This window comes from Lethenteron reissneri, chromosome 22 (assembly GCF_015708825.2).
Source record: "Lethenteron reissneri isolate LAM-NWPU_2019-01 chromosome 22, ASM1570882v1, whole genome shotgun sequence".
NCBI classification, from domain to species: domain Eukaryota; kingdom Metazoa; phylum Chordata; class Hyperoartia; order Petromyzontiformes; family Petromyzontidae; genus Lethenteron; species Lethenteron reissneri.
The window spans coordinates 12,721,835-12,746,640 of record NC_083800.1 but is presented as its reverse complement, the minus strand read 5'-3'; the positions used below and the strand labels follow the sequence as shown (position 1 = coordinate 12,746,640).

General features: G+C 49.4%; 1 protein-coding gene across 5 annotated transcripts in view; it reads right to left on the bottom strand.

The window, feature by feature from the left end:
• Positions 1-24,806, bottom strand: part of LOC133345647 (regulator of G-protein signaling 12-like) — a 141,196-nt gene that overhangs the window by 18,285 nt on the left and 98,105 nt on the right. For 3 of the 5 annotated variants that reach the window (XM_061556598.1, XM_061556597.1, XM_061556599.1), the window contains one exon: positions 12,046-12,067. The exons of 1 other annotated variant lie outside the window; for it this stretch is intronic. In XM_061556598.1, coding sequence (XP_061412582.1) covers positions 12,046-12,067 — 22 coding nt within the window. Of the gene's footprint in view, positions 1-2,741; positions 2,850-12,045; positions 12,068-24,806 lie in introns of those variants that run through there. One more of the 5 variants, XM_061556602.1, reaches the window with a different exon arrangement.

Genomic DNA, 24,806 nt, shown 5'->3' with positions numbered 1-24,806 from the left:
TGTTCAAGATGGCCACAGAAGCAGATCTGAAAGCACGCAATGCAGTGACCGTCTTTGTTCGATGGTTAGCCAAAAGCTGCTGCGAGGATGACCGGAGTTCGCGTGATGGTTGATGCCTTTACGAGATCAGCGAGGTATCGTGGTTCATTAATGGCAAGCACCTCGTGTGTAATGAGTGCGACCTCATAATGGCTTCGTTCGGCAACCGGAATCCAATGCAACTTGGGGCAAGCACTGGATGGACATGGTCGGATTTTGCAGCACCCGTCACGTGCCAAGTACAATCTGCGGCTTGATAATGTTTTTCCACATCCCGTCGGGTATTGACTTACAATAATCGAGCTTAGTCGATACGACGCTCCATGCTGCCATGTTAGCTATGTCACCACTCAGTAGTGGTCCAATGTGTCGTAGAGCCGCTGCTTGTGGAGATACACGTGACACGTTGTTTCAACCGCTTAAGATTCTGAACTGGGCTCCAATATTTCCCGCACACACTCGTGAATTGTCCTCTAATTGGCTGCATCAATATTGGGAAGCCACAAACACAATGGCTGTCTTTTACATGTCAATGCTGAGGCACTCAACCAGAGCTCTCTGAAGTCAATGAGTCATACGTGACAAGATCGTCAGATTTAGCCAACAGAGAAGTATGCATTAACTCATTCTGGGCTGTGCATGCCCATCTGTACACAAGCCGGCTTATCTTACAGCGCTTTGCATACAGAGATGTGGACAGGGCCGAGTTTTCCCACATATGCGGTTGCCCCTTTTATGCAGGAGGACTTCCACCACCCAGGTGGAGACCCCAACGCACATGGCCAGAAGTTGAGCGTCTGCTGGGAATGTTCACTTACGCTGCACCACGCTGTGTGTAAATAAAACAAACCTGTTATTGATGACAGATTGGGTGGGAGGGTGACAGTGATATGCACCTCACAGCAGGAAGGGCCTCTGTTCCATTCCCGACTCGGGCGCCTATCTTCGTGGAGTTTGTATGTTCTCCCTCTGGTTATGCACGAGTTTCCTCTGGGTTTCCCTGTTGCCTCTCATAGCAAAAAAAAAAACGATTCAATCTAACTGGTATTGGCCAACAATTACCATCCAATTACTCAATTGAGATGAAACACAACATCATTGCCCGCGACTACGAAAGCTTGGCAAGACCCTCCTGAAAAGGGGCCATTGCTCAAAACGTCACCTGTTATATTTGTTTCCTTTTAGGGCAGTACTACTGAAGAATGTTATTACGTGTGCGTGTGCGGCCGCTCATTTGTGTTGTTGTTGTTGTTGAACACATTCTGGATTTGGCCAGAATGCCCCTTCAATAAATAACAAAATGTGGTACTTTTATAGGCTTCCTGATTAAATAAAAACAGAAAACTGTCAATCAATAAACAGATGTGGGAAAAATGTGCCTGGATGAAGCGCTGGCGTTTAAAAATAATAACGTTGCATTTACGGTGAAACGGTGCCCACTTGAAGCTACGCTGCGATATCTTGACTGGTGAAACTCAGCTGCCCCAAATTATGAGAGGGGGGGGGGGGGGGATTACTGCCAGAGCCATCTCTATGGGATGACAATAAGTTGAGAGGCACGCCAGCATTTTTTTTACTTCACAAGCCAGACCAGACGACTACCGGAAGGAGATCATAAGGCGGCATCGGTCTGAAATGTACCCATCAGGCGGAATGGGTTTAAGTCGGTGCAGACTTCCCCCCTTTGAGAGGAGCAGAAGAAAGGGGGTGGGGACCACAGTTGTGTACACAGCTCAGTTTCCAATACAACCCAAGGAGCGATGCATTCCAGATGTCATTAAGCAGATAAACGTGCGCGTGAGCGTTTTACGCAAAGCCCGGCTGGGAAAAGGTTGATGGCGGGGTGTGGATTGAGTCAGGAATTGTCGCATTTGAGTCAGGAGCTGTCGTATTTACCAGCACTTGATGGTCATATTTTTAACAGATCACCAGAATAAAAAAGAATCCAATTCAACCCAGCAACGATATTAAATTCATCTCCATATACATCATTTCAAGTTTGCAACAAACTTGAAATTTGCCATGTGGTTACTTTCCAGACTGTACACCGTGCAAATATTATGAAAATACACTTTTTTTGGGGGGGGGGGGGGGGGGGGGGAGCTCAATAATGCAGAGATTTTTTGCACGGCAAGTGAGCGGTGACGTCAAATCTGTCATGTGACCCGCGCATGTGGAAGCGTAACGCATTGTAGTGTAGTGGTTAGCCCGCTGCGCTACGAACCCGCCGACCCGAGTTCGATTTCCTCTCACGGCCACCACCGGTGACGATTATTTTTACCGGTCCTGGGCCTCCTCTAGGTCGACTCAGCATCAAACGAGTAACTGCTCTGCTGTGTGAACATCGCCACTGGGGAGACAAAGGCGGCGGGCGTGGCAAATCCAAGTCCCGGGTGAAGCCGGGTAGTAAAGCTAGTATAATATAAAACAAAACCAAAACAACTGCAACAAATTGCTAAGGCGTCTAACAACTTCTGCTTTTTCTTTATAATAGGTAGATCCACAATTTGGACGGAGGGAAATTATACAAACCCTCGCTTAAGAGACTGCCAGATATTATCAACGCCGTGACAAAATGTAACAATAACCTACTGTACATTATGGATGTTCGAGCCATTGCATTCTGCACAATTTAAAAACGATGTATTGATTCTCATCCAACCCCCTTTTCCAAAAATAAAACTGGCCCATTAGCGACTTACCCATTCTTATCTTGCGGTCTCACTCGCGTGCAAGGTCACGACCCCACACAAATGTCCCCCCCTTGACAGGCAAATCCCACGCTGGCTTCCACGGCCACTGGAAGGGCCGGAGACCTGAGCCGAGCTTCGACCATTTCAAGGTTGGCACGGAGCGACTTCGGTGTTTCGGTCTCAACAGATCAAGGAGCTGCGCCGGGCGATAGCCTCAGCCCCTCCCCCACCTCCTCCCACCCCACCCCCTCCGCCCCTCCCTTCCATTCCCCCCTCTGCACTCGGGAGGGCAGCAATGACAATTTTTTTTTTTAAGTGTGCGTGTGTTTTTATTAAACACACGCACACTTGGGTCGTGTTAAGCTATCCAATGCGAAGAGTGAACGTCTAGAAATTTGCCGATGCGATGGAAGCAACTCTGGGCTGCGGCCAATGTCAAAAATCAACATCTCGTACAGGAGCCTACAGTCGAACCTCCCGGTTTCAAACTTCCATGCCTCCAATGGTCGCCCAACAAACGAATCTGGGCCGGGCCATTTAGCCACCTGATGCACAAATTGCGCATCAAAGATTTGGTGGCCTGCAAGTGCGGCCAGGAATCCCAAACCATCGACCGCACCATAAACAATCCGCCGCTGCTGCCATCTTCACTCCTTTCAAGGTGGAACGGACGAGATCCACTCTGCGTCTGAACAGACAATCGAGTGGATAACAACATCTAAAATTACATCTTTAATCGGCTGCTATTAATCCATACGAAAGAAGATTTGCCAATGTTTTTGAACCACAACCCTCGCAGTGGTCATGCGCACGTGGCATCAAATGAGATGTTAACTACCTCGCCTGGTGTACAGGAGATCCTGAGCCTTGCTGTATATTTGGAGTTTGTGTGTCTCTCTCGCCGTCTCCAAGTCCTCCGTTTTTTTCCCTCCACATTTAGAATAAACGTCACGCGTTTAGAGTATTTGGCTGCTATACATTTCCACGCGATAAGCTGCTTCGTTGGGCTAACATTTGTGGCCAGGTCGCTTCTGATAGCGAGCTACATGGCGCAGTGGGCCTTCCCTGCAAAGCAGAAAATAGTTTAGGGATGGCTGACCCCTCTCCCCATCTTGCCCTCGTCACCACCAACGCCTCTCACACATCATCCCTTTACACTTTTAATCCTACACCTTTTTAGCCGAATATTGTTTTCCCCCGAAAAATAAAAATAAACTGAACGGAGATTTCGCGAATTAAAATCAGGGACGCTAGACGTGACACCACCAGAGGCATCTTACCTCACAACAGAGGAATTCACTGTAATATTGTGCATGCACTGTATTCGTGACACGTACAATTTGTAACTTAACAAGTTTAACAGGTGACATTGTTGAGTAACCCCTCCTGTGTTATAATCCGTCTCTGCTACCTCTTGTGATTTCAATGTTTCACGATACTTTTCTTTATTAATAAACAATACAATAAAAAAGATTAGCATGTAAACAAAAAACATCAATGAGTCACTCAAAGTCTCCAACGACCGCATCCTTGCTTTGAATATAAATAAATAATAACCGCATTTACAGTCACAGCATCATCACTCTCCTTAGCACGATTACCTTCGTGACAATATCGTAATCACCACAGCATAGGGCTGTTAAAACGGTAACCGGTAATACAGCAACTGTTTTCACAACCGATTACCCATTCTGAAAGCCAATGATCGGTAAACGATTCCAGTGGAATCTTAGTATTCTACTGAAGCGATCATGCTAATTGGCACGCGCCAAGTACAAACTGCATGGTGGCAGCCCAAAGGGTAAATAATATACGGAGTAGAGAAACGTGTACACGTGCAGCCCTGCAATTGCATGCTCATGCCTCCTGCTGCTGGAAGGGTCTCCACTCGTCGCGCGAGTAAGAAGAAGCGGTCGTACGGCTGCCTCTGCGTAACAGCATCATCATCATCGCACGAGGCAGTGGGATGCTGCTGGATGCTTCTAGATGCTACCCACACTCCTCAGTCTTTGTTCGGCCTGCGTACGCATCTTACGCGTTACCGCAGACTGTGCTTTACCCTATGTCATATATTATTTATTATAACGCGATTGTTCCATAGCGCGGTGTTCTTCAGAAACGCAACTACCGCGTTATCGGAGAACAGACTGTATTTGGTCTATTCTTCCACCAGGCAAGCTGGAAGGGGTGATGTGACCCACACTTTGCTCGACATCACGCGACCCTGCTGCTCCACTAACTCAGGCGTACTCATTTACCAGAATCAGAATCTTTGTTTGGACCGGAGGAGCAATCCGATGACCTATGAAGCTCTTTGTCACAAATGTCCGGTAGGAATTGCAGGGCTGCACCTTTACCGTAGCAATGGCAATCCAATTTATATGTACAGCGTCTGAATAACTTGCCGTTTCGATTGATAAAATTTGCATCACTTCCAATGTCGTTGCTGCTGTTTGCCAGTGCCGCTGCTGCCGCCGCTGCTGCCTCATGACTCTGATGATTTGCCAAGTCGAAGGGACGGAATTCTCAGAGAAGTTTGGGAACCGAAATGACGGGGCGGGGATAACGTCAAACGAGACGAGCTGCCTCTGCAGCTCCGCCAACTCGGGCCAAAAGCGGGAAATGGCACTGAACCAGCAACCTCAGGATTACTTGTCCAGTGTGCTCGTCATCATTACACGGCTGCAGCTGCCTTGGTGTCTAAGTTAAAAATGGTGACATTGGGGCGCGAGTGTCAGTGGTTTGAGTACACGGGGCACCGATCCAGCTTCGTCAAGGAACATAAACCATCATCACGCGGACTCCAGTCATCCTCACGGCTCGCCATCGAACAGAGGCGGTCACCGCATCGCGCGCTTTCCGATGTGCTTCTGCGGCCGTCTGGAACGCTCTTCCTTCCGGCATTAGGAACCCGGAGGAGCTGTGCACTTTTAAATTATCACCAAGATTGACAAACTCGTTTCTTTAAAACTGCTTTTTGTGTTCAATTTGTTATCCTTCCCCCGCACCTCCGATTAGCGCGGTTGGCTATGTACGGTGCGAGAGAAGTTCAGTGGACGTACATAATTACCTAAAAAAACACATTTTGTGCAGCGGACGCACCCACCCAACTCACGCAGAGTTGGGTGGGGCACGCGGCACTTTTGGCCATGAGAGAAAAAAACCCCACTTAGGAGACACTTAACAAACCCTAAAATTCAAGAAAACCCGTTTAGCGCATGCTCTATTTCCATTTGCCTTACTTTTGTGAGGTAAAAATAAGGCACATTCCCCTCAATAACGCACGTGGCACAATGCATTTGCGACATTACAATGTCATCTAGATTGGGAGGGTGGGGGAAGGGTTTGTCTTCATCCCAATTTCATCCCGGCCGGTGTCGTGTTGTGAACTAAAGATCCATTCGTAAATCTCACAGCGCAGCGCACTCTGCGTTAGTGAAGAGATGGGGGAAGTGATTTTGCACGGGACTTCTGAAAGATCCTTCAAGTGGGGCTTGTTTGTCCTTTACACAGGAGAGGGCGCACTCTTTCTGGCAATAAAACAGGAGGTGTCAAGATGTTCAAACACCAAGTGGATATTGCAAGGCATCAAGTCTGCACTAACCACACGTACTTGTGGCAAAACATGGCACGAAAACATGCTTCCAATAATATATGGGCATTGTCTTTGATGAAGCTGATTGGCTTACACCAGAGACATCCTTCTTTAGGGCCCAGTCTCACCATCAGTGTTAGACCAGAGAACGCCAAAAGGCGGACAGCACAAAGGCAATGCAAATATCAGAGTATGACTCGCTCGAGTTGAGCAGCTATAAAGAAAGAAGGCTGTCTCTGGGGTAGGCCAATTAGTTGCAAAGATAATGCATGACATTATCAGAGCTTATTTGTTTGCATATTTTTCCACACGTATGTGTGGTTAATGCAGACTTGATGCCGTAAATCAATAGGTAAAACCTCTTATTATTTTTACATAATTTTAAATACTGGAATTCCGCTTGAATGAGAACACTGAACGTCGCGTGGCAGTTAAAAGCAATAGTGTCGTTTTTAATTACCAAAGCTGTAATTTAGACCAATTAAGAGTAAAAACCACAGTTACTGTGATGGGAGTGCTTTCATGCGGTCATCGGTGACTGGACTGAAACCATCAACTCGGTGCGCTGGAGAACCTCGTCGAATGTGGATTCGAACCCAGGGTCTCGGCAGTGCGAGTATGTTTTTAAAATGTGTGATTTTTTTTCTCGTTCATGTCGTCCTGTATTGCATCGCAAAAAGTGACAGTTTTAGAAATGAATGTTTTTTGGATTCGGACACATCTTAAAACCCCCTGAATACAAAGTTAAAAACACTGAAGTAAAAATGAAGGTTTGACTTTATATATATATATAAAAGTCTACGTGATTTTCTACCCAAAGGGCACGGAAGAGGCTAAGTATATCCATCAGGCAACCACTTTTTTTCTTACCTCTTTCATGACTCTTAACGTCGCCCAGTTGAGGTCATGTGCCACAATCAAAATTGTGAACTCCGCCACTTCAAAAGTCAGAAGACGTTTTTTTTATGTTTTACCTCTCGGAACATGGTTTGAATTGACCCACTCACAAACAGCTGTGTTCTATAAGTACTAGGAAATGTCCATGAAATATATAGATAGACTGTTCATATAACTGCTCAACCCAAGCTATCTATGCTCTGATAGTGGCATTGTATTTGTGCTGTCCGCCTTTTGGCGTTCTCTGCTCTGACACTGGTAGTGAGGCTGGGCCATGAAGAAGGCCGTCTCTAGTGTAGGCCAATCAGTTTCAAAGACGATGCCCATAGAAAATTATCATAGCATGTTCGTTTGCATGTTTTTGCCACAAGTACGCGTGTGGTTAATGCAGCCTTGATTCCTTGCAAAAAGTTTCTATTTGGTGTTTGAACATCTTAATACCTCCTGTATTATTGCCAGAAATGGTAAAAAAAAAACTATTTTTATTTTTCATACTTTGATATTGGCACAAAAATAGAGTAACTCCTCTGCTAAAGGCTTCCTAATCCCTTTCACGATGCCAGTAGGTAGGGGACAGTCACCGGAAGAGATTGACTCACAGGCTTTACTTCCCTCTTATTGAATGTCATTCAATCACACGAGACCTACACCCACCCAAGTCTCAACGATGCCCAGCACCAAAGAGAGCTCGCTCGAAGCCAGGTGGAATGACGAGGCACTGTCGACAAAATCATTGACCGGGCAAAAGTAAAACGCCGTAAAATATTAAAAATGAAGGAAAGTATAAAACACTTTAACAAACAACATGGCTTTCCCCCCACAGAATTACACTTTCACACCCACCCATTTAAAGCATCAACAATACACGTTCCAACACGTAATTGTTCACTCAACTGTCCACTTTGTTTTCAACCGTTTCTGTGCGAGGGCTTCTCCCATGGGCAAAGTTTGCAGGGGGGGGGGGCACGGGGGGGGCACGGGGGGGGGGCACCTTGATTAATTTACTTTCAGTTGTTTATAACGAAGGTTAAAAATAACTACTTAGGGGTCGTCACACGGCGTCACAAAAAGTCAGACACCCCCCTGAAATATGACGTCACAAAGCACTGCCCCCCCCAAATAAAACATGCTTCAAATCGCTTTAAACTACTGTCATTGTAGTGCGTATTTAATGTGGCGCTGCACTCTGATGTTGTAGGAGAAAACATTTATTAAAAAGTCGATTTAATTAAGTAGAACGTGTTGTCAAAAATGCAAACAAAAATAAGCAACTCTGATAATGATATGCACTGTCCTTGAAGTTGATTGGTCCACACCCGAGACAGCTTTCTTTAGAGCCTAGTCCCCATTGGTGTTGGACCAGATGACACCAGAAGGCGTACAACTCAAACACAGTGCAATATCAGAGTATTGAGAGCTCGGGGTAAGCATTTACACTATGAGATCTCTTTTACCAGTGGCAAAATATAGTAGTAGGTTTTTACCCTTTTAAACTGGTACAAAACTGACTAAAAGGGTAAAAACCTACTACTATATTTTGCCACTGGTAAAAGAGATCTCATAGTAGAACGTGTTGTCTATATGTATTTAAAGTTGCGCATTTTGATGTGACGTCACATTTCTCAAACCCCCAATCCCCCCTCGTCACACATCGTCACAAATGTCTGACCCCGCCCCCCCCCTAGGTGACGTCATTTATGGACGGCCCCTGAGATGCACCGGGGATTCCTAATGTGGGGGACAAAGCGAACCTCTGCCTCCGCGCCCCCCTCCCCCATTAGAGAAGTCAAACTCCCGCCTACGATTCATCCCCTTTCTGCCAGACGGATGAAGTGAACGGACAGACTTGGCGCACGTCAGTTTAACACGGAGGCTGTCGTGTGTGGGAGATTCTCACAGTCCGAACATATCGCCGTGCTTAACAAAACTCTCGTTCTATGCCTGTTTGATAGCGCGCTTGCGAGAGAGCAAGACACACAAAAATCCATTCCCTGCCCGACACGCAGATGGCGTGGTCACACGAGGAAGACCGCCTCATCCCACTGACAGCACTCCACTCCACAGTTTACTAGACACGATACGACAGCTGGAGTACTAAACGCGACACAAGGTTCTAGACATACAATACCGCACGTCCCAGCGTAGCGATGTAGACGCGTTAGAGAGACCGCTGCTGCAGCTGAAAGCAACGTGTTTTAAAAAAAAATAGAAAATGCAAAAATAATAAATACAGCAAACAAAAATGTAAAATAAAAAATTGTTAAATCCTCTTACAGATAAAAAAAACTAAATACAACTACTCAACACTCAAGTGTAATTTAAGAACTACCCACCCATCTCAGGATCGTGGGGAGTTGGAGGAGGAGGAATGTGTGAAGACTACAACTCGACTCGTATCAAAGCCAGTTCTCAGGACCAGACTTTACAAAACATTCCGTAGATTTCCCAGGAAATAGAGACCCTTAATTCGATAACAGCCCAGTCCCACCACTAATTGGGGAGATTTTCCCATGACCCACGGCATTTTTTCACCCACTGTATTTTGTCAGGCTAATTAAAACTGACGTGATGAGAGTGTGATGCATCTGCCCATACTAGTTACAGTACAAGTAATGTAATCTAGGCTGACTATCCTCCTCCACACCAAACATTTACAAATGCCAGCCAACATAGCATTCAGAAATCTATCCACGATTATCAAATACTCTCCACTATTCATACTGCAGGGTGGATTGATACAGAGGGGTTTAATACCCTTTAAATCACTGGTTGTGGCGGTTACTATAAATGTATGGATGCAATGCTAAGGCTATACAACGCGCACGCACGGTCCTACTTGGGAGTATTATGTGGCGAGATGTTAACTATGTCGCCTGGTATACAGGAGGTCGTGGGTTGTATATTTAGAGTTTGCGTGTCTCTCTCCTCGTGGTCGCGTGGACGTTTCTTCAGGGTCCTCCGGGTTTTCCCTCCGCGTTTAGAAACACGCGTTTTAAGTATATGGTTGCCCTAAACTCCCACGTGATTAGAGCCACTTCGTTGAGCTATCATTTGTGACCAGGTCACTTCTGAAAAATAGCTTTCTGTACTGTATAACTCAGTTATCGCTACCTGTTAAACTAAAATATAGTTTAGTTTAACTACAAAAGGAAGACATCCCTGGCCTGGAGGCAGTCCAACAGACAAGAACCACAGAGTTATTGCTGGACTCAAAGACATCTCACAACGCAGATAGGCTCAAACATACGGAATCTTCTACAGAGTTATGAATCCACGAGCACTTAATCCAGGTCCATCGAAATTCATGCGCGACAGCGACCACGTCGATCGGGACGACCGCTGCAAACCCAACTGGGAGAAGAAGAACCAGGGGATGCTGTTGGTGAGTTCGGGGCAAAAGAGGGATGGACAAAGCAAGCGGTGGGGGAGTGTGGGACCGACCGGCGTGCCCACACAACAACACGTGTGGTCGGAAGCTGCTGCTCGAGAAAATGCTTGGTGAGATTCTGGAACCGATGTGCTGAGGGCCCGTCCATAAATGACGTCACGCGATTTTGGACGATTTTGGACCCCCCTCCCCCCCTTCGTCACAAAAAGTCAGACCCCCCCCCCCTCAAATATGACGTCACAAAGCTCTGCCCCCCCCCCCCAATAAAATATGCTTAAAATTGCTTTAAACTATTGTCATTGTAGTGCGTCTTTAATGTAGCGCTGCACTCTGATGTTGTAGGAGAAAACATTTATTAAAAAGTCTATTTCATTAAGCAGAACGTATTGTCTATATTTATTTAACGTTGCACATTTTGATGTGACGTCACATTTCTCACCCCCCTCCCACCTCGTCACAAGTGTCTGACCCCCCCCCCCCCCTAGCTGCGTGACGTCATTTATGGACGGCCCCTTACTCACAACCGAACGATGCTGGACGTGGCCCCACACTGGCGCGTCACCTTCCCTCCGTTCCCGAGAGCGTCAATGTGTCCCGCTGCACGAGACTTTGCGCAGGATAACAGCGGCGGGAAAGGAGTCTCTCGGAGACAATGGCACCTCGCGCTATTATCCAAGCCTCCGCATTGCAGCAAGAAGGATGAGGAGTGCCTGTGGAACTGGCAGCAAATCCATTCCGTCGGAGCGCTCACGCTCATCGGTGCGTGAGTGAGCGAGCCCATGGATGGAAGCAGTCATTAGCACGGCTAAGCACAGATCTGTCCATGGCGGTATCTCCCCCACATGGACATCAGATGGGGGAAGCGTCACGTTTGGGAATAAACAGGAGGAAGAAGCGTAAGCCAGCGATGTGCTCCCCAAACTGCGAGGATGCGTGATTGTTGTTGGGTGTGTGTGGTGTGTTCAGTTGCATCTCTGCGTAGGTGCGTTTGCGTGTTTGCTTGACACATCTTTGCTACGTCTCGCCGTGGGTTTGTGTCTTGCACGTCTTGCATATTGTAGGGACTGTATTTTGTGCGTGCGATCTTCTCGTTACGTGTTAATGTGTGTCTGTGTGTCATCCATTGTGGGGAGCGTGCGTGCAGTGGGGAGCACATTGCGCTACGAACCCGGCCAACACTAATGACAATTATTCTAACCGGTTCTGGGCCTCTCCTAGGTCTACTCAGCTTCGAATTAATACCTGTCTCGGTGTGTAGTAAATATCACCACTGGGGAGACAAAGGCGGCCGACTGTGGTGCTTCTCCCCCCCCCCCGTGTGCCGTGCCATCCTTCATGGGTGCTGCTCTCTAACAGCACTTGCCCCCCCAGTGTTAATGCGACACGGGGCACCTTTGTCTTTGTGTGCGTGCGTGTTGCGGCGATGTTCGTACCTCCATCGGACGCCGCCGCCGACTGCAAAAGAAGAGAGAGAGACATCATCGCATTACGGTCACCGCCTTCATTCACAGGCGGCAGGCGAACAATGTTGGGGCACAGTTAGAGGCTCTTCTTGACGCACACTGACAGAGACGCACACGCGCCTGTGACACACACGCGCACATACACAAGACAAAGATCCCCCGTATAGCCTTGACAGAATGTTGGGGCAAGTGCTGTTAGCGAGCAGCACCTATGAAGGCCGGCACGGCACACGAGGGGGTAGGTGGCCAGCACCACGCCCGGCCACCTTTGTCTCCCCAGTGGCGACGTTTACTCATTTGAGGCTGAGTCGACCTAGGGGAGGCCCAGGACCGGTTCAGGTAATCGTCACCGGTGTTGCCCGTGAGCTGGAATCGAACCCGGGCCGCCGGGTTCGTAGCGCAGCGTAGCGCTGACCACTACACCACCGCTCCCCAAAAGCAGCACCACCAACATTACCAAAAGCAGCCAATGACGGTAACGTCACCACGGCGCCTGTGCCAGGCTAGGTGCACTTTGAGGCTGCCACGTGAAGTGTCGAAGGCTCGCTGCTGACAGGTCTCGGGACAGACCCAGCAGGTGACTGAGATGACCGGCAGATGCACCACCACCAGCTGTACCCCCCACTATGTTACTGCTGCCAAACACAGACCCACACACACAGACAGACACACACACAGACTCACACGCACAGAGACTCACACACACACAGACTCACACACACAAACTCACACACACAGCCACGCACACAGAGAGACTCTCACACACACAGAGACTCACACGCACACAGACTCACACGCACACAGAGACTCACACGCACACAGACTCACACACACAGCCACACACACAGAGAGACTCTCACACACACAGAGACTCACACAACAACAACAACCGCCATTCGCCACTAAGTGGCGGTGACGTCACCACGATGCTTGTGCCAGGCCAAGTGCACCTTGAGGCCACGTGAAGTGTCGAAAGCCCCCTGGCAGGAGGTCACGGGGCAGACCCAGGTGCCACTGGTCGACTGACCGAGATGACCGAGATGACTGGCTGATGCACCACCTGTGCCCCCTACTGTGCCAACTTGCTGTGCTTTAGCCACCCGGCGCTCCGCTCGTTGTTGTGAGCGTCGCTCCTCCGCCCTCCGTTGTTGTTGGAGGGCGACTGCCTCCAACTGCCCAGTAGCGTCCTTCACGAGCCTCCTCCACTGAGGCCGATCTTGACACCGCTGGTACCAGTCATCGGCAAGTCCACTCAGCTCCACGTCCTCCTGTACCACATCACTCCATCTCTTCTCCAGCCCGTGCCGCGCCCGTCTAGCCCCCTCGATCCGGCCGAACAAAAGCTGTTTAGGCATGCGGTGGCTGGGCATGCGGGCTACATGACCCAGCCAACGCAGCCTTGCCTGCCGGAGGAGCTCACTGATGGGACTTTGCCCAGATCTTTCAAGGATTTGTGAGCTCCTCACACAATCCAGCCTGGTTAAACCCAGGATGGATCGTAGGCAGGCCAGCCTAAATGTTTCCAACCGGCGAAGATGCTCCACCAGGGGGGTCCACGTCTCGCAAGCGTAGAGAAGGGAGGGAATGACCGTGGCCGAGAAGACCTGAAGCTTCGTGCGGAGCGACAGACCAGGTAGCTTCCACACAGCGTTACGCAACCGATGAAAAGATATTGCCGCTCGACTGATTCGGAGTGAGACCTCTGCTGATAGACTGGAGCCGGTCATAAGCACACTGCCCAGGTATGGGAAACTCTCCACTCTCTCCACAACTGCCCCATCACCAATTGGGAGTTGTGGGGGTGGAGTGTCCGATGGTACAAAATACCCAGGCAGGTGCTTGGTTTTGGTGGGGCTGATGGTAAGGCCCCACCTCTTAGTGGCACGCTCCAGTCTCAGCAGCAGCGCCTCCAACTCCTCTTCTGAATGAGCAGCTATTACCAAATCATCGGCATACATAACGTGGTTGACCAATAGGGAGCCATCCCTTGATCGCACCCGGGCGTCGATCAGCCTCCCATTATATCTGTACCAAACGGAAATTCCCCCGGTACAGCTATTGAAGGCTTCACGAACTACGCGGTCAAAATAGATGTTAAATAATGTGGGAGCCAGAGGACATCCCTGTCGCACCCCAAGGTGTACAGGGAAAGGCTCCGACTCCCGGCCACGTAGTTTTACCCGGGCCCGCTCACCATCATGAAGGTCCTTAATGATCGTGAGCAGAGGGTCAGGGACTCCGAAAGCACGAAGACTCACACGCACACAGACACACACGCACACAGATACTCACACGCACACAGACTCACACACACAGCCACACACACACAGAGACTCACACGCACACACAGAGACTCACACGCACACAGACACACACGCACACAGATACTCACACGCACACAGAGACTCACACGCACACAGACTCACACACACAGCCACACACACACAGAGACTCACACGCACACAGACTCACACGCACACACAGCCACACACACAGAGAGACTCACACGCACACAGCCACACGGCCACGAATTATCATTAACAACGCTCCAGTTATCTCTCTCGTCTCAAATAAAAAAAACCATCGGCTCGCAAGCCACAACCCACCCGCACCCACCACCTCAACAAGAACACACAAAACCACCCCCCATCCCCCCACCACGAATCCGCTTCAACTAATCCCTGACGCAGCTGACCCCCCCTTGTTGTGTGTATCCCTGGCTCGGTAACATCCTCATCCTCCTCCTACCCTCAAGGCGACAGAGACGAGGAGTGTGTGTGTGCGTTGCGTGCATCAATCTGCAAACAACAACGAGGAGTTCTTCAGCATTCGCTGATACGACGGCGGCTCACAGAGCTACACGGGGGGGGGGGGTGGTCTTTGTCTTTAGTTTGTGGCTCGGGTTGGTCACGCGAACGCGGCGCGTCAGACCGCCACGTGTCCGCCCTCACCACACAGCCGCCCACTGCAATGAGGCGGCCACACGGAACACGACGGTTTTTATTTAACCCGATAAAGACTCTACAGCGCAATCCGCTTACCCAGTGTTTCACGGCCACCACGCGACATTTGAATCGGTTCAAGCCTCCCGCAAGCCACGTGACTTGTGTGTGGACCCCCCCTCCCCAATCCCTCCACTCTCCCCGCCCACTTTGAAAACAGAAGCTGCTTTCTGCAGCTGGCTTCTTGCTCATCCCTCCCCTCCCATCCATCCCTCCCCTCCCATCCCTCCCATCCCTCCCCTCCCATCCCTCCCATCCCTCCCCTCCCATCCCTCCCATCCCTCCCATCCCTCCCCTCCCATCCCTCCCATCCCATCCCTCCCATCCCTCCCCTCCCATCCCTCCCATCCCTCCCCTCCCATCCCTCCCTTCCCATCCCATCCCTCCCATCCCTCCCCTCCCATCCCTCCCATCCCTCCCATCCCTCCCCTCCCATCTCTCCCATCCCTCCCCACCCCTCCCATCCCTCCCCACCCCTCCCATCCCTCCCATCCCTCCCATCCCTCCCATCCCTCCCATCCCTCCCCATCCCTCCCCATCCCTCCCCACCCCTCCCACCCCTCCCACCCCTCCCACCCCTCCCCACCCCTCCCTCCCTCCCTCCCCTCCCCTCCCTCCCTCCCTCCCCTCCCTCCCTCCCTCCCTCCCTCCCCTCCCCTCCCTCCCTCCCTCCCTCCCTCCCCTCCCTCCCTCCCCTCCCTCCCTCCCTCCCTCCCCTCCCTCCCTCCCTCCCCTCCCTCCCTCCCTCCCTCCCTCCCTCCCTCCCTCCCTCCCTCCCTCCCTCCCTCCCTCCCTCCCTCCCCTCCCTCCCTCCCTCCCTCCCTCCCCTCCCTCCCTCCCCTCCCTCCCTCCCCTCCCTCCCCTCCCTCCCTCCCTCCCTCCCTCCCCTCCCATCCCTCCCCTCCCTCCCCTCCCTCCCCTCCCTCCCTCCCTCCCTCCCCTCCCCTCCCTCCCCTCCCTCCCTCCCCTCTCCTCTCATCCCTCCCATCCCTCCCCTCTCATCCCCGACATCTCGGTCCGGTCATTCATTCTCCCCCTCACCCCCTTCGCTCCAGAATTGAATTCTTCAATAACCCATAAAATGTCCACCGACCCACCGTTCTTCCTCTTCCCTCTTACCCATTCTCATTTCTTCTTCCGTCCATCGTATCCCTCCCCGTGGTGCGCCGCGGGTCAATAGTTGCGAGCGAATAAAGAATTCTGCCATGTTGGACCAAGTTTCCAAGACCACAGCATGGACCCATCAATCAGACGCGAGGATGGTGTGGCCAAAGTTGTATGGCAGATGTGAATGCAACCTCACTTCGCCAACGCTCTACCGCGTCCAGCATTACGCATGGACACACGACACGGTCTTACGTAATAAACCTCCATTACAAGTACAACTCGGGCATGGGAAGCAAACATTTTTTTCAGATCAGAATAATAATAAAAAAATATATACTCCTTGGTTCTTTCGGTAAAGTCACGTCGGTATAAAACAAAATAAAATACGTGACTTGACCGAAAGAACCAAGGAGTATGGATTCCTGCAGTCACGAAAGCTTCAAATGAAAATAAAAAATATATTAAAGATGCATTCAAATGAGGTAGATAGGAGAGGGGGTTTCAGACCTATCTCCTGTTACACATAACCGTGCTGTAATGCACTCAGGAGAACTGATTTCCTCCCCCCCCCCCCCCCCCCCCCAATATTAAAGTGCAACGCGCGAGCCCTGTTCTCCCGACATTTCGCCTGTCGGAGTGAACCCCCTGTCATCCCTGCTGTGTCCCTCGTGATCACGGGCGGTGTCAGGAGACCATCCCGACGAGACGCCAGCAACAAGCACCCACTTTCACGACACAGTCCGCGCGTTCTGAGTGAAGCTACGACGGAAGACATCAGCGAGGAACAGCGTGCCCCATCCATCGATCCATCGATCGATGAACGACACCGCCAAAGCACACCAGCGCCACACGCTCTGTGCCAGACGAAACGGAACGGCACCATCGTGCCTGCCAGCGCGGGGACACTCGATACAACACAAATGAAGGTTAAATAACGACGACTGAAACGTGAGTCAAAGACCGTGAGCTCGGGCGCAGCTCTCATTATGTGAATGACCGCCACTCCCCCCCTCGTGTGGATTCAATCGACATGAAAGGTATTAAAAAAAGGGTTCAGCCCTGAAATGAATTTGCTCATCGCCACTGTCAGAATAGGTTGTCTCCCAGCAGGGAGAGCTTAACACTGCTCCGTCTAGTAGCTCCACAGACAAAGTCCTCCTCCAGTCAGGCGCAAGCACAACAACTCTTCCACGCTGGCACGAGGGGCTTGGAAGTGATGGGAGTAGCCACATTTCAACCCCCACCGCACGCTCGACCGGCCGATCGTCTGTGGTTGTTACCCATTTATGCGGACAGGTGTGTTGAGGTTGGGGGGTTGGGGAGGTTAAGAAACTTGTCCACATTCATTCAACCGCCACGCCGGGAGTCGACTGGATTGCAAGTCCGGTGTGCTAACCATTCCACCACGGCAGCGTATGGTTGTAAACTTCTCCGCAGGCCAAAATTTTATATTTAAAAAAAGATCAGACAGCCTAGGTCTGAAAAATAAGAATAGGTTTTACCCTTTCTGGCAATAAAACAGGTGATATAGCCTCGATCTATCACACCTACGCAATTTAATGTCCGAACGTTCAGCACAATACCACCCGATCTTAGTTCGGTATCAATTCCTGTCGCCCGAACACAGATGCCAAATCCCAGAATGTCTGATGCAAACCCAGACAGGTGGCAACCCAATCGCAGCATCCCAATCATCTGCGTACCGCATATACATTGAAAGCTACCCATCCATCTAGCCTCCTCACGTGATTAGCTCAAATGTATGTTGTGCGTGCACGTCGAATGCCTTTCGCACCGTACGTAGCCAACCGTGCTGCCAATCGAGGTGCAGGGGAAAGGCCAGCAAAACTAAACGCACAAATAAAGTTACATGACAGGCCACATGACCTTGTTTTAGCCACGCACATCTCAGCCGGTACGTGTCTCATTGGCAGGCGGGGAGCTGCTAAATGGCAGCTGTCACAAAGGCCGTGAGTGTGCAATTGCAGAACGGCACCTCAGGGGGTGTGAAGCCATCGAGGTATTGTTCACACATCAGACATGAAGAGACTAAACAACTCATCCGCCCGAGGCGGACGAAGCCTCATCGAGCCCGGCTCGGTGTGCCACGGGACTTGTGAGACATCCGTCCTCTGCAGGGTTCATTTTGTTGGATTGGAGAGTTATCTACAATCATCATCGGCATTGAATGTGAAACGTACAGAGGATTACACTGGAGGTCTGTGGAAAAAGAGCTTTATAGCTCATCGGATTCTTCCAAAAAAAATCAATGTTCTGATTCAGGAAAGCACATTCCCAATCAATGATCCACCCCACCGATTGTGGTCTATCTGCTCGTGGTACTTGGACAAGGGTATAGGCATCGCAAGGTAAATATGAACTCTTGATGTGACTGTAAACATAACTAAGCAGCTAATCTGCAATTATGTACAACGTACCTTTGTACAAACGACTCTTCCTCGAGCGAGATGTCATTTGAAAGCTAATAATGTGTAGTTTAGCAGAACAAGCTCAACATTAAATATATATATACATTTGACCCAATAATTCAGCTTAATTTGATGCGTCAGCCCTGGCAGCAGCAATCCAAATACCGCTGTGGAATGACTTCTATACCAAGAGTAATTGTTCTTTCATCCACGAATAGCCAATTGAACTCAGAGCGGGAGAGGAGCATTGCACATTAATGGCGAGGCTATGATGAGAAAGAGTGCAATAACAGTTTCCTGCGATGTGAAATAAGCCACGGCAGATTACTTTCCCCGTGCGCTCTGTGGCAGCCTCGGCTTGTTGTGCCGGGAGCCCCGAGTGCGCTCGGGGTTATTACCGCACGAGACGCCTCGACACTCCATCTACACTCCCCTGCTCACATTCCGCAATCACCCTCAGCCGCATTTGTGTCCAGCGCTCCTACGACAGGCTTCATCCCCACGCCCGCAGCGATTGCCTGGTGCCCTACGTGGCCTTTGAACCTTGACGCTCTTACGCAGTTGCCCCGTGTCCGCCTCGACGTTTCCCCCACCAGGTCCGGGCATCGCACCTGCAAGAGCCCTGCAAAGCCCTGTAGAACTCTTTGTCAATCCCCCACCAGGTCAGGGCCTCTCCCTGCCCCCCATGGGGGTCGTGAGGGTTACTCGACCGCAAAGTGCTTTACGACGCAGGTCGGTGAAGATTGGTGAAAGGCGGGGAGCATAGATGCAGTGCAGTACAATGGATTCCGCAGCGCTGACCTCCGCTCCCAACCACTTAAGCCCCACAGCAGCCGACAACGGCTTGCCGTGCATGGTGCTTACCAATGCACGCACTGTCCAGGGTCAATCATCAACGGCGACGACGCTTTTCCTTCCGATATTAGGAAGCCACTGGAGCTAGATAGAAAACTCGCTTCTTTAGAAATGTTTTGTTTTGCGTTTAGGTTGTTGTTCTTCCCCCGCACCTCCGATTAGCACGGTTGGCTACGCACGGCGCGAAAGAAGTTCAACATTTATACGTCGGCACATCGGGCGAGATCGGGGGCGTTCCGACTGATCTGGTGACAGACACCACGATGTGATCCATAAGCATCAATTGTTTGCTCGACGTGCTATTTCAGCGACGAAAGCGGGCACCTTACCTGTGTATTACGTCATTATGAATGTGTACAATGCAACCCGGGCAAACGGGGAAGGAGAACTAACAATATCCATTAAGCGAATTCCTCTTTTATGTTATCAAAAAGTTCCTCTTTTGGAAGGAAAAAAAACGTGGCTTGCTCAAACAAGGCCACGCAAACTCTTGCCCGCTTTGACAAACACTGCTGGAAAACGAGTCGATTAGGCCCTTAGGCCAGTGGACTAACGTCATATTTAGTTTTTAAATGCAGATGGCCTTTTTCTATTTATTAAGCTTACTAACAAATCCCTGTGGGCAACGTCTTTCCAGAGCCTTCCAGCCTTGTCCAGCAAATAAAAAAAATAACATCAATCATTGACAAAAAAACCCATATATAATTCCAGGCTTGCTTGGACAGTGGCAAAGAACTATGAAGAATAAAATAACAATACAAAGAATGGAACCTTGCCTTGTCTTGCTCATGCTATTGGGAGAGCTACAGAGACCATTGCTATGAGTGCGTGGACTGCTCTTGCGTGCTGGGCAAACGTTTTGGAAGAGGTGTGAGTACCCACACTTTACCCCACCATATTACACACCACGATGTACACGCACATATCCATACGGCTGGGTGGACAGAGAGAGTCGGGGTGGGGGATTTAAGATATTTGCACCTTTGTTTTAACTGCTGAGCCACCGCCGCTGGGAGATGGCGATGATTCTGATGGCGATGAATTAAGTTCAAGTTGTTGAAGGATTCATTCGTGAAGGGAGAGATAGAAAACATTAGGACGAAATAAAAATGACATAAAATTACGGAAACATTTCGGAAAAGACTTGGAAGACGACAATGGGAAGAGCGTGGATCTGTGTGGCCTGTGTGCCCACGTTACTGTCCACAAGCCATGGGGGACATCCAACAGTTGAAGCGATTTCATCTTTCAAAAATGTAATTCTTGATGAAAGCACATTGTACTTATTGCCATTAAAGTAGGAATTCCATGAAGTGGCAAAACTGAACTACAGGTCATTTAGATTACTTTGCTGCTATACATTTCCACATGATAAGCCATTTTGTGAGCTATCATTTGGGGCCAGGTCGCTTCTGAAAAAGAATTTAACGCATCAGTGGGGGTTTACCTGATAAGATAAAAAAATGTATCGTTTTATTTGTACATTTTTTGAAGTGATTTGTTTTTTATTGTTGTAATGTTCTTACCCGCGCCTACTGGACATCTGTGAAAATAGATTTATAGCTCATCGGATTCCTCCAGTATAAACACGTATTCTAATTCTGATAAACAAATCCAACACAGTATTGTGGCCTTCAAAAGAGAAGTTAATAACAGGTGGAGTGTCAAGCACTGGGCCTTCGTCACAGTACAAGGGCTCCTCGACTTATGCACGAGCTAGGTTCCAGAGGTCTGTTCGGAAGTCGATTTGTTCGGAATTCAAACGTTACTCCTACACTAAACATGGGGAATGGCTTCAAAAGTTGTATACTCTCCCGTAGATGTAGATGCCACTGGTTCTTCATGTTCTGCAGATGCCACCACCGCCATCTATTGCACGGCAGTTGAACTTACGACTCTCGGCCCAAACAGCCAACTTGACATACGGGACAGGTTTGTTCGTATCTCTGAATGTTCGTAAGTCGAATGTTCGTAAGTAGATGAGCCCCTGTACATAGAACGGTCCTACCTCTCTGGCCTATGCGCTCTTTATTATTAGGGCAGTGTTATTGATGAAGTGTTGAGTTTCTGTTGGATTTCCAGAAAAATATTATGAAGCAGTATTTGTTTTGGCAGGCAAACTCTAGGCCGGTTTTCACTGTCTGGGTCTCATCAGCAGAGACAGGTTTGTGAAACACATCCTGCTGGATTTTCAGATGTGTATGGCAAGAGCACTCCATATAAATAAAATGAAACAACACAATATTGTTGACGTGAATAACTGCATTGGTCTCTGATCCCCTAAGAATCCCACTGCTACTTTGTGGGTGCCTCTAAGAGGCTCCCTCTGCCTCTTGTGACTGTGCCCACAACCCTCAACCATAAAAACACCTTTAGCCACACCTGCAGATGACTCATTCACCGCGTTGCTCTTCCCCAGAATCCAAGGACACGAGTTAAAAAGCCATCGGTGGAATTTACAAAAATGAAACCGTTTATTTATTTATTTTACCATGTAAGGCCCACTAAGCGATCTAGCTCTTTTTCAGAAATGACCTGGAAACAAATGATAGCTCAACGAAGTGAGCTATCACATGGACATTTATAGCAGCGAAACACTGTAAATGCATGATTCTAAATGTGGAGGGGAAACAGGAAGACCTGAAAAAATATCCATGCAACCACGGGGAGAGTGAACATGCAAACTCCAAATATACAGGCATCAGGGTCGGGTTCGAACCCACGCCCTTCTGTATGCCAGGCGAGGTAGTCAACATCTCGCCACCACAGCACCTACAGATTCCCCCAGGTGGGCCCACCAACCACTGTTGACTTCCCGCAATGCTAGTGCCTATTTTACCAACCACAAAGTGATGATGGGTTCAGTGAAACCCAACCGGTATTTGAACTCGCAACTTCACCATGTTGACCCTCAAGTACTGTCAACCGGAGTGCCGCAGGCCAAATTTTTCAGTAAATATAAAATGCAGTTAACAAACCATGGTAACGAAAACGATAGCTTCGATGCAAACATGTGCCCACAGAGCAGGAGGAATCAGCATGGTGTGTGGATCATCAATAGGCGCCGCTGCAGACGCGGGATGCCGTGTGCTCGCGGCTCCACCATCTGCCGCCAGGCCATGCATCGTCACCACCTTGAACGAGCATGAACACATTTTGCACGTGTGTGCAAATTCTCCCACCCTTTGGGTTGCACTCACGCCTTTGGATTGCACCACTCTTCGATTTCACATTAACATGCTAATCTCTCAAATTAACATAGCCACTTCCGTGGCCTCGTCTAAGAGGCCGCTTTGGATTGCACCACTCTTCGATTTCACATTAACATGCTAATCTCTCACATTAACATCACTAGCCCTGGCCACTTATTTATGACCCTTGCGGCTACACCCATTTCAAACCTCGCCATTGGAACCTCAAGTGAGACTAGGCTCTAAAGAAAGCTGTCTCGGGTGTGGACCAATCAATTTCAAGGACAGTGCATACATTATCAGAGTTGTGTTTTTTGTTTGCATTCCGACTGCAGGTATTGTGGTCAATGCAAACATGACTCCTTGTAAAAAAGGTGTCAGTTTTGTTGCCAGATAAAAGGGTAAAAAAACAATTATCATTTCAAACCTTTTAAAAGAGTCTGCCTCAGCAGCAGACCATGCTTTCCCACCTGATGACGGACGCTTGTGTTGCGCCCGAAACGTCGTGATTTATTTCCTTTTATACCTACCTGACTTTACCGAAAGAACCAAAGAGTATGAATAATCACAATTCTAATTGTGAGGTTGATTAACCTGGCTTCTCAGGTGTCGTGGGCTCAGAATGAGAATCAGAATTTATATTTATCCTGGAGAAATCGCCTGAGTCATGAGACTCTTTTTTACTGACACCCAGTCGGTTGATGGTCTCAGCCTAGTAGCAAATGACTGGACAAAAAACAACCATCACGTTACATTTCGTTCGTCACTCAACTGGACGAAAAATTCAACTCTGAGAGTGACAAATATCGGTTTGAGTGTCGCGCGACGAACATTACTGCCACAGGGCAGAGCGCGTGTGGATGTGCTGTCCCCTACCGCGTGTAGGCCAGAGGTCATTTGAAGAGGCCTCAGGGACAGATCAGCGATATCCACTTCCGTGAGCCGTTCTCGAACAGGACGGGTTACGCGCTGCCGCTCGGTGAGAGATCCGAGTGGATCCTTCGTCTTGAGACAACGCCATCGATGGCGCGACGAGGAGAGCAAAATAGTTTTGACATCTCGTCTAAACTCACTTCCATTAACTGGTGCGGGGGAAAGAAAAAAAACGTGGCGCAGCTGAAATTGATCGTGGAAAGCAGCGCAGCAAAGTGGCGCTCACATTTTGCCCACACGCTCTACCCCGCCCCCTTATTTGGCTCCGTAAACTGAAGTATACACTGCTGCAAGTTGAGTTCAATAAGTGTGAGTAAAACAGTTTCTGCAAGGGTGATCAGCGAATTAATAACGCGACTAAGGCAGTCGAACAGCAGATGACTGCAGTTGCCACACTCTGCGAGCATCGCACACAGTGGACACGTGTGCATTGAAGCTGTCTCTGCTGATACAATTTTTTTTTAACCAGGCAAGGCCCACTGACCGATGTAGCTCTCTTTTAGATGCGACTTGCTCACAAATGACAGCTCAACGAAGTGGCTTATTGTGCGGAAATTTACAGCAGCCAAATGCTCAAAGCACATTGATTTTGAGAAGAGATTTTCCCATTTTTTCTGGCAACAAAAAAGGTGTTAAGATGTTAAAACACCAAACTGAAACCTTTGAAACTGATTCAATGCATATGCTATCAGAGTATGTTTTTTGTTTGCATTCTGACCACAAGTATTTTGGTTAATGCAAACATGATTCCTTGTAAAAGGTCTTTGAAACTGATTCAATGTGTAATAAAAGGACTCGAACACTTCTTTCTGTCTTCGTGTCTTTATTCAGGTTCACGTCTTTACCCACACGGCACTCTGTTATAACTCCTGTATTTGTAGCCCCCGGCTATTCACTGCTATTATAGCTTCCTCACCCCTCTGACTCTCTGCTTCATCTACTGTAACCTCCTCCCTGCAGACTTGCTGCTACCCCTATGTGCAGACCCTCTGGCTGTCACTGTATGCAGACCCGCTGCCCACTCTCTCTGTGCAGCCCCGCTGCTGACTGCAGCCTCCTCGCTGCTTCGGGTCGGTCACCGCTGGCCAACGGTGCCGATCCTCGCTCCCCCCGTGTTCGTGGCGATCTCGCCACACCCCGCTTCGCCCTTCGTGGCCTTCCTCTGTTCCTGGTTCCCCGTCACTCCCCCCTGCTCTTCCGGTTCCCCTCCTTCT